We start from the raw sequence: 16,586 nt of genomic DNA, 5'->3' as shown, positions 1-16,586 counted from the left end.
TTTTCCCTATCACTACACCATTCATTCAAATAATAAACTAATCATCAAGCCGTGATCATTTTAATCAGCTGTGTACTGTTCGGGCAAAGACCAACACGTGCACGCACCGCTTGGGGTCGTGAAGACATCGTTTTGGAAACGCTGTGTAATGATCTGTGTCCGTGCAACTGTTGCTCATGGGGTTGACGTCACTTGACCTGTCACACACACACAAGAGGAAGAGGGCATTAGGGCAGCTCCTGCTTCTCTCTCGTCAACAATCACAGTCAGCAGACTAGATAGACTACAGCAGAGCAGCTCGAACTCAGAGCGACGCCGCTTTCTTTTAGACACTCGTGAGATTGTAATAGCCTATATTTTAAATTCAGTTTGTAATCGAGAAGTGTGCATATAGTCACTAAAGTGGGTCAGTCGCGGTGTAGGAGTTGTTGAGTTGTGCGGCAAACCACCCATGACCAAAGCGCATGGAATATTGGAATAATTCTGCGACGCACGAATACACGTCGAACTGAAGCAGCGAGTTGGGTGTGCATTTTGTCCATCGAAAATAATTCCGTTCTATATTGGAGGTTACTTTTATTGACTTTTCAAACCACTGATATTTCTTTGTCTGTTTCCCTTTGTTTTGGCTGTCTACACGACTGCTGGACTGGACACAGTCATGCGCTCTCTGTCTCTCTATTGTGACATCGAGTTTCCAGCATTTTTCCTAGGCTATTTATGGTTTATTTGAATAGGGACAGATATAATCAAATTGATATAGCGAATAAACAATTATCTGAAACTTTGCACAGTGTGTAGGACCATTTTCAACACCTGACCCTCGATGGGATTTTGGAAAGCTTTATGAGACTGTAGAGGACTGGCTAGAACTTCTGTTTCACAGACCTTACAGGACTCCACACAGACCTTACAGGACTCCACACAGACCTTACAGGACTCCACACAGACCTTACAGGACTTCATATTTTGTGGACAACAGGACAGGAGCCATCATGGGTGTCAGGCAGAGTAGCCCCGTGGCTGAGAGTCGAACCCGGGCATATTCTAGCCCTGTCCCCTCCTCTGGAGGCAGCACTACCCCAGTGTTCAGATACACAGCTGGGCCTGGTGGGCCCCAAATTCACTACACCGGATGGAACCGACCAAGCTCCTACCACCAGGTGTGTATGAGTGTAATGAAATTGGTTTGGGACAACAGTTACATGATGAGTAACTGCCTGACACATGGAGACTTGTTTTAGCTCACCAAGCCAATGCCAAGGCTTTAGTTCAGGAGGCTAACACAGTCTTGTTTTAGCTCACCAAGCCAATGCCAAGGCTTTAGTTCAGGAGGCTAACACAGTCTTGTTTTAGCTCACCAAGCCAATGCCAAGGCTTTAGTTCAGGAGGCTAACACAGTCTTGTTTTAGCTCACCAAGCCAATGCCAAGGCTTTAGTTCAGGAGGCTAACACAGTCTTGTTTTAGCTCACCAAGCCAATGCCAAGGCTTTAGTTCAGGAGGCTAACACAGTCTTGTTTTAGCTCACCAAGCCAATGCCAAGGCTTTAGTTCAGGAGGCTAACACAGTCTTGTTTTAGCTCACCAAGCCAATGCCAAGGCTTTAGTTCAGGAGGCTAACACAGTCTTGTTTTAGCTCACCAAGCCAATGCCAAGGCTTTAGTTCAGGAGGCTAACACAGTCTTGTTTTAGCTCACCAAGCCAATGCCAAGGCTTTTAGTTCAGGAGGCTAACACAGTCTTGTTTTAGCTCACCAAGCCAATGCCAAGGCTTTAGTTCAGGAGGCTAACACAGTCTTGTTTTAGCTCACCAAGCCAATGCCAAGGCTTTAGTTCAGGAGGCTAACACAGTCTTGTTTTAGCTCACCAAGCCAATGCCAAGGCTTTAGTTCAGGAGGCTAACACAGTCTTGTTTTAGCTCACCAAGCCAATGCCAAGGCTTTAGTTCAGGAGGCTAACACAGTCTTGTTTTAGCTCACCAAGCCAATGCCAAGGCTTTAGTTCAGGAGGCTAACACAGTCTTGTTTTAGCTCACCAAGCCAATGCCAAGGCTTTAGTTCAGGAGGCTAACACAGTCTTGTTTTAGCTCACCAAGCCAATGCCAAGGCTTTAGTTCAGGAGGCTAACACAGTCTTGTTTTAGCTCACCAAGCCAATGCCAAGGCTTTAGTTCAGGAGGCTAACACAGTCTTGTTTTAGCTCACCAAGCCAATGCCAAGGCTTTAGTTCAGGAGGCTAACACAGTCTTGTTTTAGCTCACCAAGCCAATGCCAAGGCTTTTAGTTCAGGAGGCTAACACAGTCTTGTTTTAGCTCACCAAGCCAATGCCAAGGCTTTAGTTCAGGAGGCTAACACAGTCTTGTTTTAGCTCACCAAGCCAATGCCAAGGCTTTAGTTCAGGAGGCTAACACAGTCTTGTTTTAGCTCACCAAGCCAATGCCAAGGCTTTTAGTTCAGGAGGCTAACACAGTCTATGTGGTACACAGGTTAAAAACATGGTCAGTTATGCCTGTGTAATTCAGTCATATCTATGTCCAGTATCTTGACGTTGTGTGTGTGTGTGTCCACCAGATTAATGTAACTCATGGCGGGCGGAGCAGGACGGATGTGTTCGGTAACAGTCTGGACCAGGAGGAGCCAGACAGGGAGAGAGGAGAACACCAGCTGATGATTGGCTCTCTACCACTTCACCTGTCCTCTAACCTACTGGGAGGTACGTGTGTATTCCTGGGCTTGACTGTCTACACCACATCTTATATCACAACAAGGAATCTGGGCTGTTCTCACCCCCTCCCCTCACTGGGCTGTTATCACCCCCTCGCTGGGCTGTTCTCATGGCGGGCTGTTCTCACCCCCTCCCCTCGCTGGGCTGTTCTCATGGCGGGCTGTTCTCCCCTCGCTGGGCTGTTCTCACCCCCCTCCCCTCGCTGGGCTGTTCTCACCCCCCTCCCCTCGCTGGGCTATTCTCACCCCCCCTCCCCTCGCTGGGCTGTTCTCACCCCCCCTCCCCCTCGCTGGGCTGTTCTCACCCCCCCTCCCTGGGCTGTTCTCACCCCCCTCCCCCTCGCTGGGCTGTTCTCACCCCCCTCCCCCTCGCTGGGCTGTTCTCACCCCCCTCCCCTCGCTGGGCTGTTCTCACCCCCCCCCTCCCCTCGCTGGGCTGTTCTCACCCCCCCCCTCCCCTCGCTGGGCTGTTCTCACCCCCCCCCTCCCCTCGCTGGGCTGTTCTCACCCCCCCCTCCCCTCGCTGGGCTGTTCTCACCCCCCCCTCCCCTCGCTGGGCTGTTCTCACCCCCCCCTCCCCTCGCTGGGCTGTTCTCACCCCCCCCTCCCCTCGCTGGGCTGTTCTCACCCCCCCTCCCCTCGTTGGGCTGTTCTCACCCCCCCTCCCCTCGTTGGGCTGTTCTCACCCCCACTCCCCCTCGCTGGGCTGTTCTCACCCCCCCTCCCCTCGCTGGGCTGTTCTCACCCCCCCTCCCCTCGCTGGGCTGTTCTCACCCCCCCTCCCCTCGCTGGGCTGTTCTCACCCCCCCTCCCCTCGCTGGGCTGTTCTCACCCCCCTCCCCTCGCTGGGCTGTTCTCACCCCCCTCCCCTCGCTGGGCTGTTCTCACCCCCCCTCCCCCTCGCTGGGCTGTTCTCACCCCCCCTACCCCTCGCTGGGCTGTTCTCACCCCCCCTACCCCTCGCTGGGCTGTTCTCACCCCCCCTACCCCTCGCTGGGCTGTTCTCACCCCCCCTCCCCCTCGCTGGGCTGTTCTCACCCCCCCTCCCCCTCGCTGGGCTGTTCTCACCCCCCCCCCGCCCCTCGCTGGGCTGTTCTCACCCCCCCGGGCAGATAAGAAGAGGACCTTGTGGTCCTCCAATGGTTGACTTATGACCTATTTGTGTGTGTGAGCGCTGACATGTCCGGTTCTATATTTCCCAGGGTTCCACTGTCCTGTGTGCAGTAAGTTTTTGGTGTCAGATGAGATGGAGATCCACCTGATCATGTGTCTCACCAAGCCACGACTCGCCTACAACGGTCAGTGTGCGTGTGTTATGTCTAGTTAGTCTGCCTGGCCTTCTGATTGGCTAGCATGGTAGTGATGTCAGGATGGTGATGATAATGTGGTGTGTTTTGTCCCAGAGGACGTTCTGGAGAAGGATAGTGAGGAGTGTGCCATCTGTCTAGACGAGATGGAGCAGGGAGACACCATCGCTAGACTGCCCTGTCTCTGTATCTACCACAAAGGGTAACTACACACACACACACACACACACGATCACAGTAAGATGCTGTTACTTTACTCGTGGTTCCCTCTCTCTCCGGCTCTCAGGTGTATAGACGAGTGGTTTGAGGTGAATCGTTCGTGTCCAGAGCACCCCTCGGATTAAAGCTTCAGATACCCACGGCATGTCCACTATCTACCTAGTTCATCCAGATGCTGGCCTATGAATCTACTTTACCTAGATCTACTTCTTCATGACATGCTGGCCTATGAATCTACTTCATCCAGATCTACGTCCTCATGACATGCTGGCCTATGAATATACTTTACCTAGATCTACGTCTTCATGACATGCTGGCCTATGAATCTACTTTACCTAGATCTACGTCTACATGACATGCTTGCCTATGAATCTACTTCATCCAGATCTACGTCCTCATGACATGCTGGCCTATGAATATACTTCACCTAGATCTACAGCTGACCTGATGGTCTGTGAATCTACTCTACTTATATCTACGTCTGACCAGTGTTTGAAGAATGACGACTCTAGCCTGAAAAGTGCAGCCTACTCTTTTGCCTCACCAAGATACCCCTAATTTGCCTGGAATGCTCATTTAGAGATGCTCACCATAGACTTCAATAGACTGGGCCAGGACCCGTCTTCTGAGAGTTGTACCTCAGCTGACTGACAATGAAGACGCTGCTCATGCTTATATAAGACACTGATGAACGATGACTTGAGGAACACGGTGGTGTATGGACACACAGCGAGACTTCATATTCCTCTCAGATCTACTCTAGTGGGTAGGGGTGGATACCTTCATTGTTAGTATTACTGTATTATAACAATGGAAATATGGGTTTGATTTTAACGGTGTAGAATGAGGGTATTTAGACAGCCGTTTCTACTGTAGTAAGACACACGGTCTGAGTGCTGTGGCTGAAACATGCAGTTAATTCTGACCTTCATTTGTACTTATGTCAATTATGAAATCGCATGTTCTGTTGACCTTTTATTTTTATTTCTGTGGTTGTGCAAAATCAATTTAAAGGTAGCATACAGGGAATTAAAACCTTTGATTTACTCCAGACTTCACTGTGATATGTATATTCTGCATAAGAGCTTGAATTCATTGAATAAAGAACTAAATCAGCTCCAGAATATGTACTGTAAAAATATAGTGAATATATATGTACACAATATCATTAATGTATGTTTAAATCATGGGTGTTACATATGTACTGTGTTTTTAATATTACTGAATCAGGACTTTCAGAGGTTTTAAGAAACTAAGAATAAAAATGTATCAAATTGATTTCTGAAGTAACTCATTCACATTCCTTATATGTCCTTGAAATACATTAGTGTCTCCTGTTTCAATTGAACCATTCATCTCTCCAAGCCCACATCCAATTCATGTCAGTCTTCATGGAGTCTGTCTGGGCACCCTAAACCCTACAGAGTGCACTACTTTTGACCAGAACCTCTTGGCCATGTTCTGTTATAATCTCCACCCGGCACAGCCAGAAGAGGACTGGCCACCCCTCATAGCCTGGTTCCTCTCTAGGTTTCTTCCTAGGTTTTGGCCTTTCTAGGGAGTTTTTCCTAGCCACTGTGCTTCTACACCTGCATTGCTTACTGTTTGGGGTTTTAGGCTGGGTTTTTGTACAGCACTTTGAGATATCAGCTGATGTACGAAGGGCTTTTATAAATACATTTGATTTGGATCATCAACTAGATTCAGCCGCAAAATATTTTTTTCTTGGTCAGGGGCGTAACAGGCAGGGTCAGCAGGTAGCCTAGCGGTTCAAAAAAGCGCTGGGTACAAATCCCCAAGCCGACGAGGTGAAAAATCTGCAGATGTGCCCTTGAGCAAGGCACTTCATTCAAAGTGTAGTCCTGCAGGGTTTTGGGGGTGGGGGAGATGGGAAACGGAAAGAAATACCCTTTTGTGTCAGGCACATATGCAGTTAAGAAAATATTTACTAAATAAAAAGTTAAAGTAATAAAATAACGAAGCTATATACAGGGGGTACCGGGTCAATTTTTGGGGGGTACAGGTTAGTCAAGGCAATTTGTAGTGACTATGCATAGATAAACAGCGAGCAGCAGCAACGTGGGGTTATGTAAATAGTCCGTGTAGCCACTTGATTAACTGTTCAGCAGTCTTATGGCTTGGGGTTAGAAGCTGTTAAGGAGCCTTTTGGACCTAGACTTGGCACACCGGTGCAGGAAGAACAGTCTATGTATGACTAGTGTGGCTGGAGTCTGACAATTTTTCACTGCTTAAGTGAGGACAATATTATTCTATTTCTATTGTTGTCCCTTCTATTCTATATATGGACTGGAGAAATTAATATCCTCTGTGTTATTGTTAAAGTCCATGTTACTTGGTGATCTCCTACAAGCTACGTCAGGAGAGTCTGAAATATTAAAACTAATCGTAGCTAGCCCACTTGTCCATTACCTTCAGTCGGACGGTGCAGTGAAATATAGCCGTGTATCGCAGCTGGAGTCTGGACCAAAACCTTGAGATAGTAAGCAAGTTACCAACCAGGTTCATGCGAGAATGCCAGCCTTGAAACCATATAAAAATACATGTTAAAATATGTAAAAGTGAAATAGTGATATAATAATTTACACTTCACAACCCATCATCGCCCATGCAGTCGGCATTCTTAGTGTGTCCGGCTCATCTCATTGGCTAAAAGGGGCTCATTGTTTAAGGCATATAGTGCATGACTTATGAGTGTTCATGGCTACAGTACAAACGTTATTTGGCCATCGGGAGAAATGTCAGTCACAGCTAGGTTTATAAAATATGTAATACTCAATATCTTAGTTTAATTAAACCTGTTGGTTTTCTGAGCAGTGCTGAAAAAGACTACCAAAATATAAAATGCAACATTTAACAATTTAAAGACTTTACTGAGGTACAGTTAATTTTAGTCAAATCATTCATTTGAAATTAATTCATTAGGCCCTCCTCTATAGATTTCACACGACTGGGAATAGAGATATGCATCGGTTGGTCACAGATACCTTAAAAAAAGGAGCGTGGATCACAAAACCAGTCAGTATCTGGTGTGACCACTATTTGCCTCATGCTCACACATCTCCTTCGCATAGAGTTGATCAGGCTGTTAATTGTGGAATGTTGTCCCACTCTTCAATGGCTGTGCGAAGTTGCTGGATATTGGCGGGAACTGGAAGATGCTGTTGTACACGTCAATCCAGGGCACTCCAAACTGGCTCAATGGGTGACATGTCTGGTGAGTATGCAGGCAATTGAATAATTGGGACAATTTCAGCTTCCAGGAATTGTGTACGACCACGCTGAAAAATGAGGCGATGGTGGCGGATGAATGACACGACAATGGGCCTCGGGATCTGGTCAAGCTATCGCTGTGCATTCCAATTGCCATCGATAAAATGCAATTGTTGTCCATACTGTAAGCCCACCTCCACCAAGGGGCACGCCGCTCACATCAGCAAACTGCTAACCCACACACACGTGCTCTGCGGTTGTGTGGCCGGTTGGACATGCTGTCAAATCGGAGGCGGCTTATGGTAGAGAAATCAACATTAAATTCTCTAGCAACAGCTCTGGTGGACATGCCTGCAGTCAGCATGCCAATTGCACACTATCAAAAGTTGAGACAATCTGTGGTGTTGTGTGACAAAACTGCACATTTTAGAGTGGCCTTTTATTGTCCCCAGCACAAAGTGCACCTGTGTAATAATGCTGTTTAATTAATCAGCTTCTTGATATGCACACCTGTCAGGTGGATAGATTATCTTGGCATAGGAGAAATACTCACTAACAGGGATGTACAAAATTGGAGAGAAGCTTTTTGTGCGTATGGAACCTTTCTGGGACGGTTTACTTCAGCTTGTGTTTATGTTTTAGTTTCGTGCAAATCCCACTAACGCTATATTATGTCTATATTCCCTTAGTCATTTCCTAATTCCCTTTCTAACCCTGAAAAAAATGTCATCTAAACAGGACAACGTATCTCCACATACAGTTCATCGGCATGATAGAGACAATCATGTTATTTATTATATGTCATTCCAAAGACCTGCGGCCCGTTCTGAATTCAACGTGATCCATTGACATCTTTACCATCCTGGCCCAGTATTTATCAGTAGCACTACGGATGGGTTACCAGGTGGCGGATATTTGGTAAACGTGTTATAGATGGACAAAGAATAAACTAGCCTCATCCACCGTCCTGACCCGCCCTGTAAGCTTCCGAGATCAAGACGGTGGAACGCGGTTAGCACAAAGGATCAAACGTAGCGTTTTCACGCGGCTGAAACATTATCATTCATTTACAAGATTTGATCCAGTCAGCCCACCCAAAAAAACGTTCCTCTGGAATAAAGCCTCAGACGTGTTCAGATACAGTTCTGAACTACACAACGTGCACATCAACTAAAGAAAGGCAATAAAGCACAGACACTTAATTTGCTGTTCGTGTGAAACATCTTTAATGTACAAAATAAGAAAAAAAGAAAAACATGGCTCGGGATTCAAAAGTTTCCTGAGAGGAGAAAAAAGACAAAAAAACGTTGCTGTACAAACAGTAGGACACGACTGACATCTGCGTCGTCATGGCGATCATCTCCTGGGCCCTCCCCTGCCTCGGCCCCTCCCCCTGCCACGCCCTCTTCCTCTGCCCCTTCCACGCCCAGCCACTGGAGAGAGATTGAAGAGAGAGGGAGAGAAAGAGCGAGGGAAGAAATGATTATAGAGAGACGAGTTACACATCACAAATGTCTAGACTGTCCTATTCCTTGGGTCTCGTTGGTCTTTGTTGGGAGAGGTCGCTGACTGAACAGCATTTGCCTCATCAATACATTAGGCGGGATTGCCAGTTTTGATTTAAGTCTGATGAAGCAAATATTTTGAAGGCGAGAACTCAGTCATGGCATCATCAGAAGGATGCAAGGCTGACTCCATTTAGTCGACAAGCTGTTGGTAAACCCGAGATTCTTTTAGTCAAGCAGTAACCTACACCACACCGGTCTGATTCGCGTCTGTCTGAGTGGACTAATCCATTGTGGAGGTCGCGGGGATGGTACAGTCCATCACTAAGACGTGCTACTGATATTGTATACGGTTATATTACATAATGGTGCAACACTAATAAAATAAAATCTTTTTTTTTAGAACAAATGTCTCCGGTGTTGGATAGTGATTGCTGACCGCGGTTCTGAAACAGCACGCTGTTGAATTGTCGCCTTGTCCTAGACCATGTTGCTATGTGCATAATAGCAAAGTTAACCAGCATATTGGCGTTGAGAACAATGCTGTGGAGGCAGCAGTGGAGTTAGGACACGTGAAAACAGTCCTTTCCTTAATTATCTAAGAATATGGGTGAAAGAAATGGCATCTTAAATTATGTCTATAATCAATAGCCTACCTGTTAAATGTGCCTGGATTTATAAATCGTCAATATATACAGTGCCTTCAGAAAGCATTCAGACCACTTGACCTTTTCCACATTTTTGTTAAGATAGCCTTATTCTAAAACAGATTAAATAAAACATCCTCAGCAAACAAAATGGAAACAGGGTAGAATGTTTTTGCAAGTTAATAAAAATAAAACAAAAATACCTTATTTACATTAAGTTTTCAGACCCTTTGCTATGAGAATTGAAATGGAGCTCAGATGCATCCTGTTTCCATTGATCATCCTTGAGATGTGGACTCCAATCAAGTTGTAGAAACATGTGGTAAATTCAATTGATTGGACATTAGGTCCCACAGTTGACAGTGCACGTCAGAGCAAAAACCAAGCCATGAGGTTGAAACAATTGTCCGTAGAGCTCCGAGACAGGATGGTGTCGAGGAACAGATCTGGGGAAGGGAACCAAAACATTTCTACAGCATTGAAGGTCCCCAGGAACAGTGGCCTCCATCATTGTTAAATTTTTAAGCAACATTCAGGAGAAATTGGTGTTCAAATAGCAAAAATATTTTTTTAAAGTGCCAACTATATATAAAAAAAATAATCTAATCTTGTTCCCGTGCTTACCACAGCACAAAGACACCCTTAGTTAATTTACTGATTTATCTTAGAGCCAACACAGATGCCAAACATGTCTGGCAAACTCTTGGATTTAAGTGATGCATTTGACACTGTTGACCATGATGTCGTTCTGGACAGACTGGAGAGGTGGGTTGGCCTCTCTGGTCCAGTTCTAAAATTGGTTTAGGATCTATTTAACAGGTAGTGTGTTTTTGGTCACAATTGGTGAACATCACTCACGAGAAAATCCTAATGACACGAGACGCTCCACAAGGTTTGATTTTTGGGTCCGGCACTGTTTATATACACACTGTATCGGTCAGAAGTTTGTACACCTACTCATTCCAGGGTTTTGCTTTACTGTTTTGTATTCCTACATTGTAGAATTATAGTGACGACATCAAAACTATGAAATAACACATATGGAATCATGTAGTAACCAAAAAAGTGTTAAACAAATAAAAATATTTTATATTTGAGTTTCTTCAAAGTAGCCACCCTTTGCCGCGATGACAGCTTTGCACACACAGCATTCTGTCAACCAGCTTCACGAGATAGTCACCTGGAATACATTTCAAGTAACAGGTGTGCCTTCTTAAAAGTTAAATTTGTGTAATTTATTTTCTCCTTAACCTCTTTGATCTCTAGGGGCGCTATTTCATTTTTGGATAAAAAACGTTCCCGTTTTAAGCGCGATATTTTGTTACGAAAAGATGCTCGACTATGCATATTCTTGACAGTTTTTGAAAGAAAACACTCTGAAGTTTCAGAATCTGCAAAGATATTGTCTGTAAGTGCCCCAGAACTCATTCTACAGGCGAAACCAAGATGATGCGTCAACCAGGAAATGAGCAGATTTCTGAAGCTCTGTTTTCCATTGTCTCCTTATATGGCTGTGATTGCGCAAGGAATGAGCCTACACTTTCTGTCGTTCCCCCAAGGTGTTAGCAGCATTGTGACGTATTTGTAGGCATATCATTGGAAGATTGACCATAAGAGACTACATTTTCCAAGTGTCCGCCTGGTGTCCTGCGTGGAATTCGGTGCGCAATTGCCAGCTGCTTGTACTTTTCCATTTGATTGAGGGGAGAAACCATGCTTCCAAGAACGATATATCAATGAAGAGATATGTGAAAAACACCTTGAGGATTGATTCTAAACAACGTTTGCCATGTTTTCAGTCGATATTATGGAGTTAATTTGGAAAAAAGTTTGCGTTTTGAGGACTGAATTTTCGTTTTTTTTTGGTAGCCAAATGTGATGTATAAAACGGAGCTATTTCTAATACACAAAGAATATTTTTGGAAAAACTGAGCATCTGCTATCTAACTGAGAGTATCCTCATTGAAAACATCAGAAGTTCTTCAAAGGTAAATGATTTTATTTGAAGGCTTTTATGTTTTTGTTGAAATGTTGCGTGCTGGATGCTAACGCTAATGCTAACACTAAATGCTACGCTAGCTAGCTACTTTTACACAAATTATTGTTTTCCTATGGTTGAGAAGCATATTTTGAAAATCTGAGATGACAGTGTTGTTTACAAAAGTCTAAGCTTGAGAGATGGCATATTTATTTCATTTCATTTGCGATTTTCATGAATAGTTAATGTTGCGTTATGGTAATGAGCTTGAGTCTGTATTCCTGATACCGGATCCGGGATGGGGAGATCAGAGAGGTTAATGCGTTTGAGCCAATCAGTTGTGTTGTGACAAAGTAGGGGTGGTATACAGAAGATAGCTCTATTTGGTAAAAGACCAAGTCCATATTGCAAGAACAGCACAAGTCCACCATTACTTTAAGACATGAAGGTCAGTCAACACGGAAAATGTCAAGAACTTTGAAAGTTTCTTCAAGTGCAGTCGCAAAAACCATCAAGCGCAATGATGAAACTGGCTCTCATGAGGACCGCCACAGGAATGGAAGACACAGAGTTCTCTCTGCTACAGAGGATAAGTTCATTAGAGTTACCAGCCTTCAGAAAATGCAGCCCAAATAAATGCTTCACAGAGTACAGACACATCAACTGTTCAGAGGAGATCAGAGTTCAGAGAGTTCAGAGATGCGTAAATCAGGCCTTCATGGTCAAATTGCTGCAAAGAAACCAACTAATAGATCGGTGGAAATCTGTCCTTTGTTCTGATGAGTCCAAATTTGAGATTTTTGGATCCAACCACCGTGTCTTTGTGAGACGCAGAGTAGGTGAACGGATGAGCTCCGCATGTTTGGTTCCCACCGTGAAGCATGGAGGTAGTGGTGGGATGGTGCGTCGCTGGTGTCACCGATATATTTAGAATTCAATGCACACTTAACCTGCATGGCTACTACAGCATTCTGCAGCGATAGGCCATCCCATCTGGTTTGAGCTAAGTAGGACTATCATTTGTTTTTCAACAGGACAATGACCCAACACACCTCCAGGCTGTGTAAGGGCTATTTGACCAAGAAGGAGAGTGATGGAGTGCTGCATCAGATGACCTGGCCACCACAATCACTTGACCTAAACCCAATTGAGATGGTTTGGGATGAGTTGGACAACAGAGGAAAGGAAAAGCAGCCAACAAGTGCTTAGCATTTGTGGGAACTCCTTTAAGACTGTTGGAAAATCATTCCAGGTGAAGCTGGTTGAGAGAATGCCAAGAGTGTGCAAAGCTGTCATCAAGGCAAAGGGTGGCTACTTTGAAGAATCTAAAATATATTTCAATTTATTTGACACGTTGGTCACTAGATGATTCCATATGTGTTATTTCATAGTTGATGTCTTTACTATTATTCTACAATGTAGAAAATAGTAAAAATAAAGAAAAACCCTTGAATGAGTAGGCGTGTCCAAACTCTTGACTGACACACACATCCCCGTGGCATCATTATCAGAAAGCACAGCATTGATCTTCCCTGCTACACAGACGATACACAACTTTTACATTTCTGTGTCAGGGGATTTTAAGCGCCACAGATGAATTTAAACTGTATTAGCGATTGAAATACTTTGGATGGGATCACAACTTCCTCCAGCTAAACCAAGACAAGTTACTTGTTGTTGGAGCTAAAGCACAGGGAGAATCTGTGTAGCACATTTTAATTCATGGACAATAAAGATAAAACAGCAGGTAAACAAACCTAGGTGTTATTTTAGACTACGAATTAAATTTCTAATCAAATTAGGAATGTGAACAAAAAAGCTTATCATCACTTGAGGAACATTGCCACGGTGTGGCCGTTTCACTCTCAGGCTGATACAGAGAACTCATCCATACAAAGCAGACTTGACTGCTGTAATGCTCTCCTGTCCTGCAAAAACATACAGAATGCTGCAGCACGGGTACCGACCAAGACCAGACTGAGTGCATACATTTACACCGGTTTTAAAAGGTATCCGCACTAACTGCCTGTGAGTTTTAGAATTCATTTTAAGATTCCTCTATTGGTTTTTAAATCAATCCACAATTGTGCATCACAATACATGTCAGACATGATTTTAAGTTAAGAACCGAAGGGGGGGGGACTGTGGACATAATAGGTCCCTCAGGTTCTCTGGACTTTTAAGCCTAGGACCAAGAGGCATGGAGAGGCAGCCTTTAGTTACTATACCCCCAGCCTCTGGAATAGCCTGCCAGAGAACCCAAGGGGGAGGGGGGAGACTGTGGACATATTTAAAAGAGATCTTAAAATAAATATTTGTAGCTTTGCTATTTAGTCATTCGGTTTTTCATTCTTTAGTTATTTTTCTTGTTTGTGGTGTAGTAAAATGTTTCAGCTTTTATTTAAATTTGTTTTTCCACGTTGCATTCCATGTTTGAAATTTGGCTGTATAAATAAAGTTTGATTTGAACTAGTTACAACATGCCTCAACTAGTAGTTTAACAGACGTGGTCTTTGCTCTTGGCCCTGAACCGCTGTAGTGAGTACAGGTTTCAGTTACAGCCAAACGACCGAACACCTGACTGAATTCACCAGAAAGTCTTTGGCTAGCCAACTCTGCTGTGTTGGTTCTGGGCTGGCAAAAAAGCCTTCAGTCTATACCAGGGGAACTAAACTAAACTGATCCTACGAGGGCCAGAACCTGTTGGGTCTCTCTTCTAACTGATAATTCATTGCACACCTGGTATATCCCAGGTCTAACGCAGTCCCTGATTAGAACAGAACAATGAAAAAAAATGCTGTGGAACTGGCTTTCGAGAATCAGGAATGAACTGACTTTGGTGGAATCTAAAAAGTATTCCTCGATTTCCCTCTGATCCCCAGAGGGAGGCAAGGACAGGAACCTTCGATATTCCACTGATATGTTGACCAGACTCACTCCCCATCCTCCCAGTCTGCTTGTGTACTCACCAGCCTCTCTCTTCTTGGACTTGACCTTGGGTTCAATGTCGACCAGCAGGGTGTCCAGCGGCAGACTGTCCGGCAGGATGAAGTATCTGATGTTGTTGCCGCGGATACTGAGGCTCTCCAGCTGGGTGGGCTCACGGTTCTTCAGAGTCATCTTCACCGCCTTCAAGTGAGTGTTCATACTCACGTCCACACCTGAGGCACACAGTTAATGACCATCGTTAAGGTTACGGTAATGCACTCTCATTCACATCTACCCTTACTCATAGGTGTCTGACAAAGAGCGGCAACATAAAACACCAACTTTAATCTAACCGTGGAGAGTTTCCTAATAAAAACATCACTTGGGACAACAGGCTACAATAGTAAACATTGTTTGGACTGAGCAGCTACAGCACCCTAAACTTGACTTTTGTCCTTGTTTACATTGGATGCATCTCAATAGTCCTAAGTGGAGGTGTAGCCATTGTTCAGCCAGACATGAGGGGTCCATACCCGTGATTGTCCCATGGACCTGGGTTCCATTCTTCAGCTCAATGGTCACAGTCTCATGGCTGAGTTTCATCAAAAAACTAGAGGGGGAAAAAACAGCTTGGTTATGAGTAGAGGCAATGTTACAAGAAATGCTGTTTCATCAAGTTGTGAATATCTCTTACTAACTTAACGAGCCATTGTTTTGACAGAAACGGTTTTAAAAACACGTTTTTATCCAGGGTCTCTTATTTTTCGCCTGTAGGCCATTCTAGACCACTCAGTAGGTTACCAAGTTCTCCCACTTCTACAGGCGGAAAATGGAAGACCCTGGATAAAAACGTGTTTAAAACGCTAATTTGATAGCCAAGGAACACATTCAACCCGACGAATCGTAAGTATTTTGGTTAAACTGAGTAGTTTAGATTGGATTGATCAAGTACGCCAGGCTACGGAAGCTCCCGCAACGAGCCATCAGTCTAAACAATGTTGGCTCGTTGCGGGACGAAGCAAGTGGTAAGTAGCTACTTAGTTTACTGTGTGCAATGTCCAAAACAAACGAGAAAGATGAACACGAACCAGAACACTAGACTAGTTCATAACAATGCTGTGCTCTTTTGTTGGTGGGAAACCATCCAGGGCCCTTCCTGCACTGTGGTTTTCTAGCTTACTGTTAGCAAGCTAACGTCAATAGCACGTTAGCACATCTGTGGTTAGCAGATGACAATGGCGTATAGAAAGTCGCCAGGTAGTTCAAAGGCAGTCGTATGATCGTGTTGCATATTATTTTCGCGGTTGAAAGCCCGTTCATTATATAACAACTTAGCTAGTCGCTTTTGCATATCTCTCATGTAATCACATCAACTAACGTTGACTACTTTCAGCGAACAAACTCGCGCTCCAAATCTAAATCAATCCAGCTACTCAACCCCATATTTTTCACCTTGCATTGAAGCATAAAACTAAAGATGGATTTTTAGAATATGCTTACCGTACGAGTTTCATGTTGGTGATGGATTAGACAAATCCTCCACCAAAGACAAAACAAAATAATTACAGCGTACAAGTGGGATCACAGGCCGCTGCTGTATGAAATACGTTTTCGTTGCAGGATCACCGACGTCATAAAAACTCGACCGAACCAGGAAACGCAAAAAGAAAAGATAGGTGAACATTGCCTTCTAGCGGTTGATAGAAATGCATGACAGTAAAGATTGAGTCATTACATTTTTTTTCGGGGTGCTTTTCAATTATTATTATTTTTTAAATTCACGATACAAAAATCGACTTATATTGCTACATCAAACATGTCTAACGAAACAAAACACAGGTATTAACAAGAAAATACTCAAACATACAAAAAATATCAAGAAAATAATACAAAAAAAATAAACAATTTTAGTGCAATTGTATTCACTCTGAAAAAATCTTATTATGATTCAGGAAGATGTTATTCTTGTTGTTTCACTAGGGTTAATGTTTAAGATAAGATAATTGAATTCAATCAGAAAAATGTGTAATTTTGGTATAGAATTTTGGA

At 44.1% G+C, this 16,586-nt stretch overlaps 2 protein-coding genes across 2 annotated transcripts; one reads left to right on the top strand and one right to left on the bottom strand.

Moving 5' to 3' along the window:
* Positions 1-201: 201 nt before the first annotated feature.
* On the top strand, positions 202-5,944 carry LOC139392204 (E3 ubiquitin-protein ligase znrf2-like). The gene is made up of 5 exons (XM_071140004.1): positions 202-1,163; positions 2,570-2,711; positions 3,925-4,020; positions 4,126-4,231; positions 4,316-5,944. Exons 1-5 carry the CDS (start codon positions 996-998, stop codon positions 4,371-4,373), a joined length of 570 nt encoding a protein of 189 aa, XP_070996105.1. The 5' UTR covers positions 202-995; the 3' UTR covers positions 4,374-5,944.
* A 2,737-nt stretch (positions 5,945-8,681) lies between these two features.
* On the bottom strand, positions 8,682-16,165 carry LOC139392098 (small nuclear ribonucleoprotein Sm D1). Its single transcript, XM_071139816.1, has 4 exons — positions 16,038-16,165; positions 15,071-15,147; positions 14,579-14,770; positions 8,682-8,912 (listed from the first exon to the last, which is right to left on the bottom strand). The coding sequence occupies exons 1-4, from the start codon at positions 16,049-16,051 to the stop codon at positions 8,836-8,838; spliced, it is 360 nt and encodes a 119-aa protein (XP_070995917.1). The 5' UTR covers positions 16,052-16,165; the 3' UTR covers positions 8,682-8,835.
* Positions 16,166-16,586: the final 421 nt, after the last annotated feature.

The sequence above is a fragment of the Oncorhynchus clarkii genome, chromosome 32 (assembly GCF_045791955.1).
Source record: "Oncorhynchus clarkii lewisi isolate Uvic-CL-2024 chromosome 32, UVic_Ocla_1.0, whole genome shotgun sequence".
Taxonomy (NCBI): Eukaryota; Metazoa; Chordata; class Actinopteri; order Salmoniformes; family Salmonidae; genus Oncorhynchus; species Oncorhynchus clarkii.
The sequence above is the reverse complement of the archived record's forward strand: the minus strand, read 5'-3'. Positions and strand labels throughout refer to the sequence as shown.

Bases quoted from the DNA above. Each gene is read 5' to 3' on its own strand.
- LOC139392204 (XM_071140004.1), top strand. From the start codon at position 996: ATGGGTGTCAGGCAGAGTAGCCCCGTGGCTGAGAGTCGAACCCGGGCA. The intron at 1,164-2,569 runs GTGTGTATGAGT...TGTGTCCACCAG, and splicing joins GACCAAGCTCCTACCACCAG to ATTAATGTAACTCATGGCGG. The intron at 4,232-4,315 runs GTAACTACACAC...TCCGGCTCTCAG, and splicing joins CTCTGTATCTACCACAAAGG to GTGTATAGACGAGTGGTTTG.
- LOC139392098 (XM_071139816.1), bottom strand. The intron at 14,771-15,070 runs GTATGGACCCCT...TGTGTGCCTCAG, and splicing joins GGTCCATGGGACAATCACGG to GTGTGGACGTGAGTATGAAC. The intron at 8,913-14,578 runs GTGAGTACACAA...ATCTCTCTCCAG, and splicing joins GTCCAAGAAGAGAGAGGCTG to TGGCTGGGCGTGGAAGGGGC.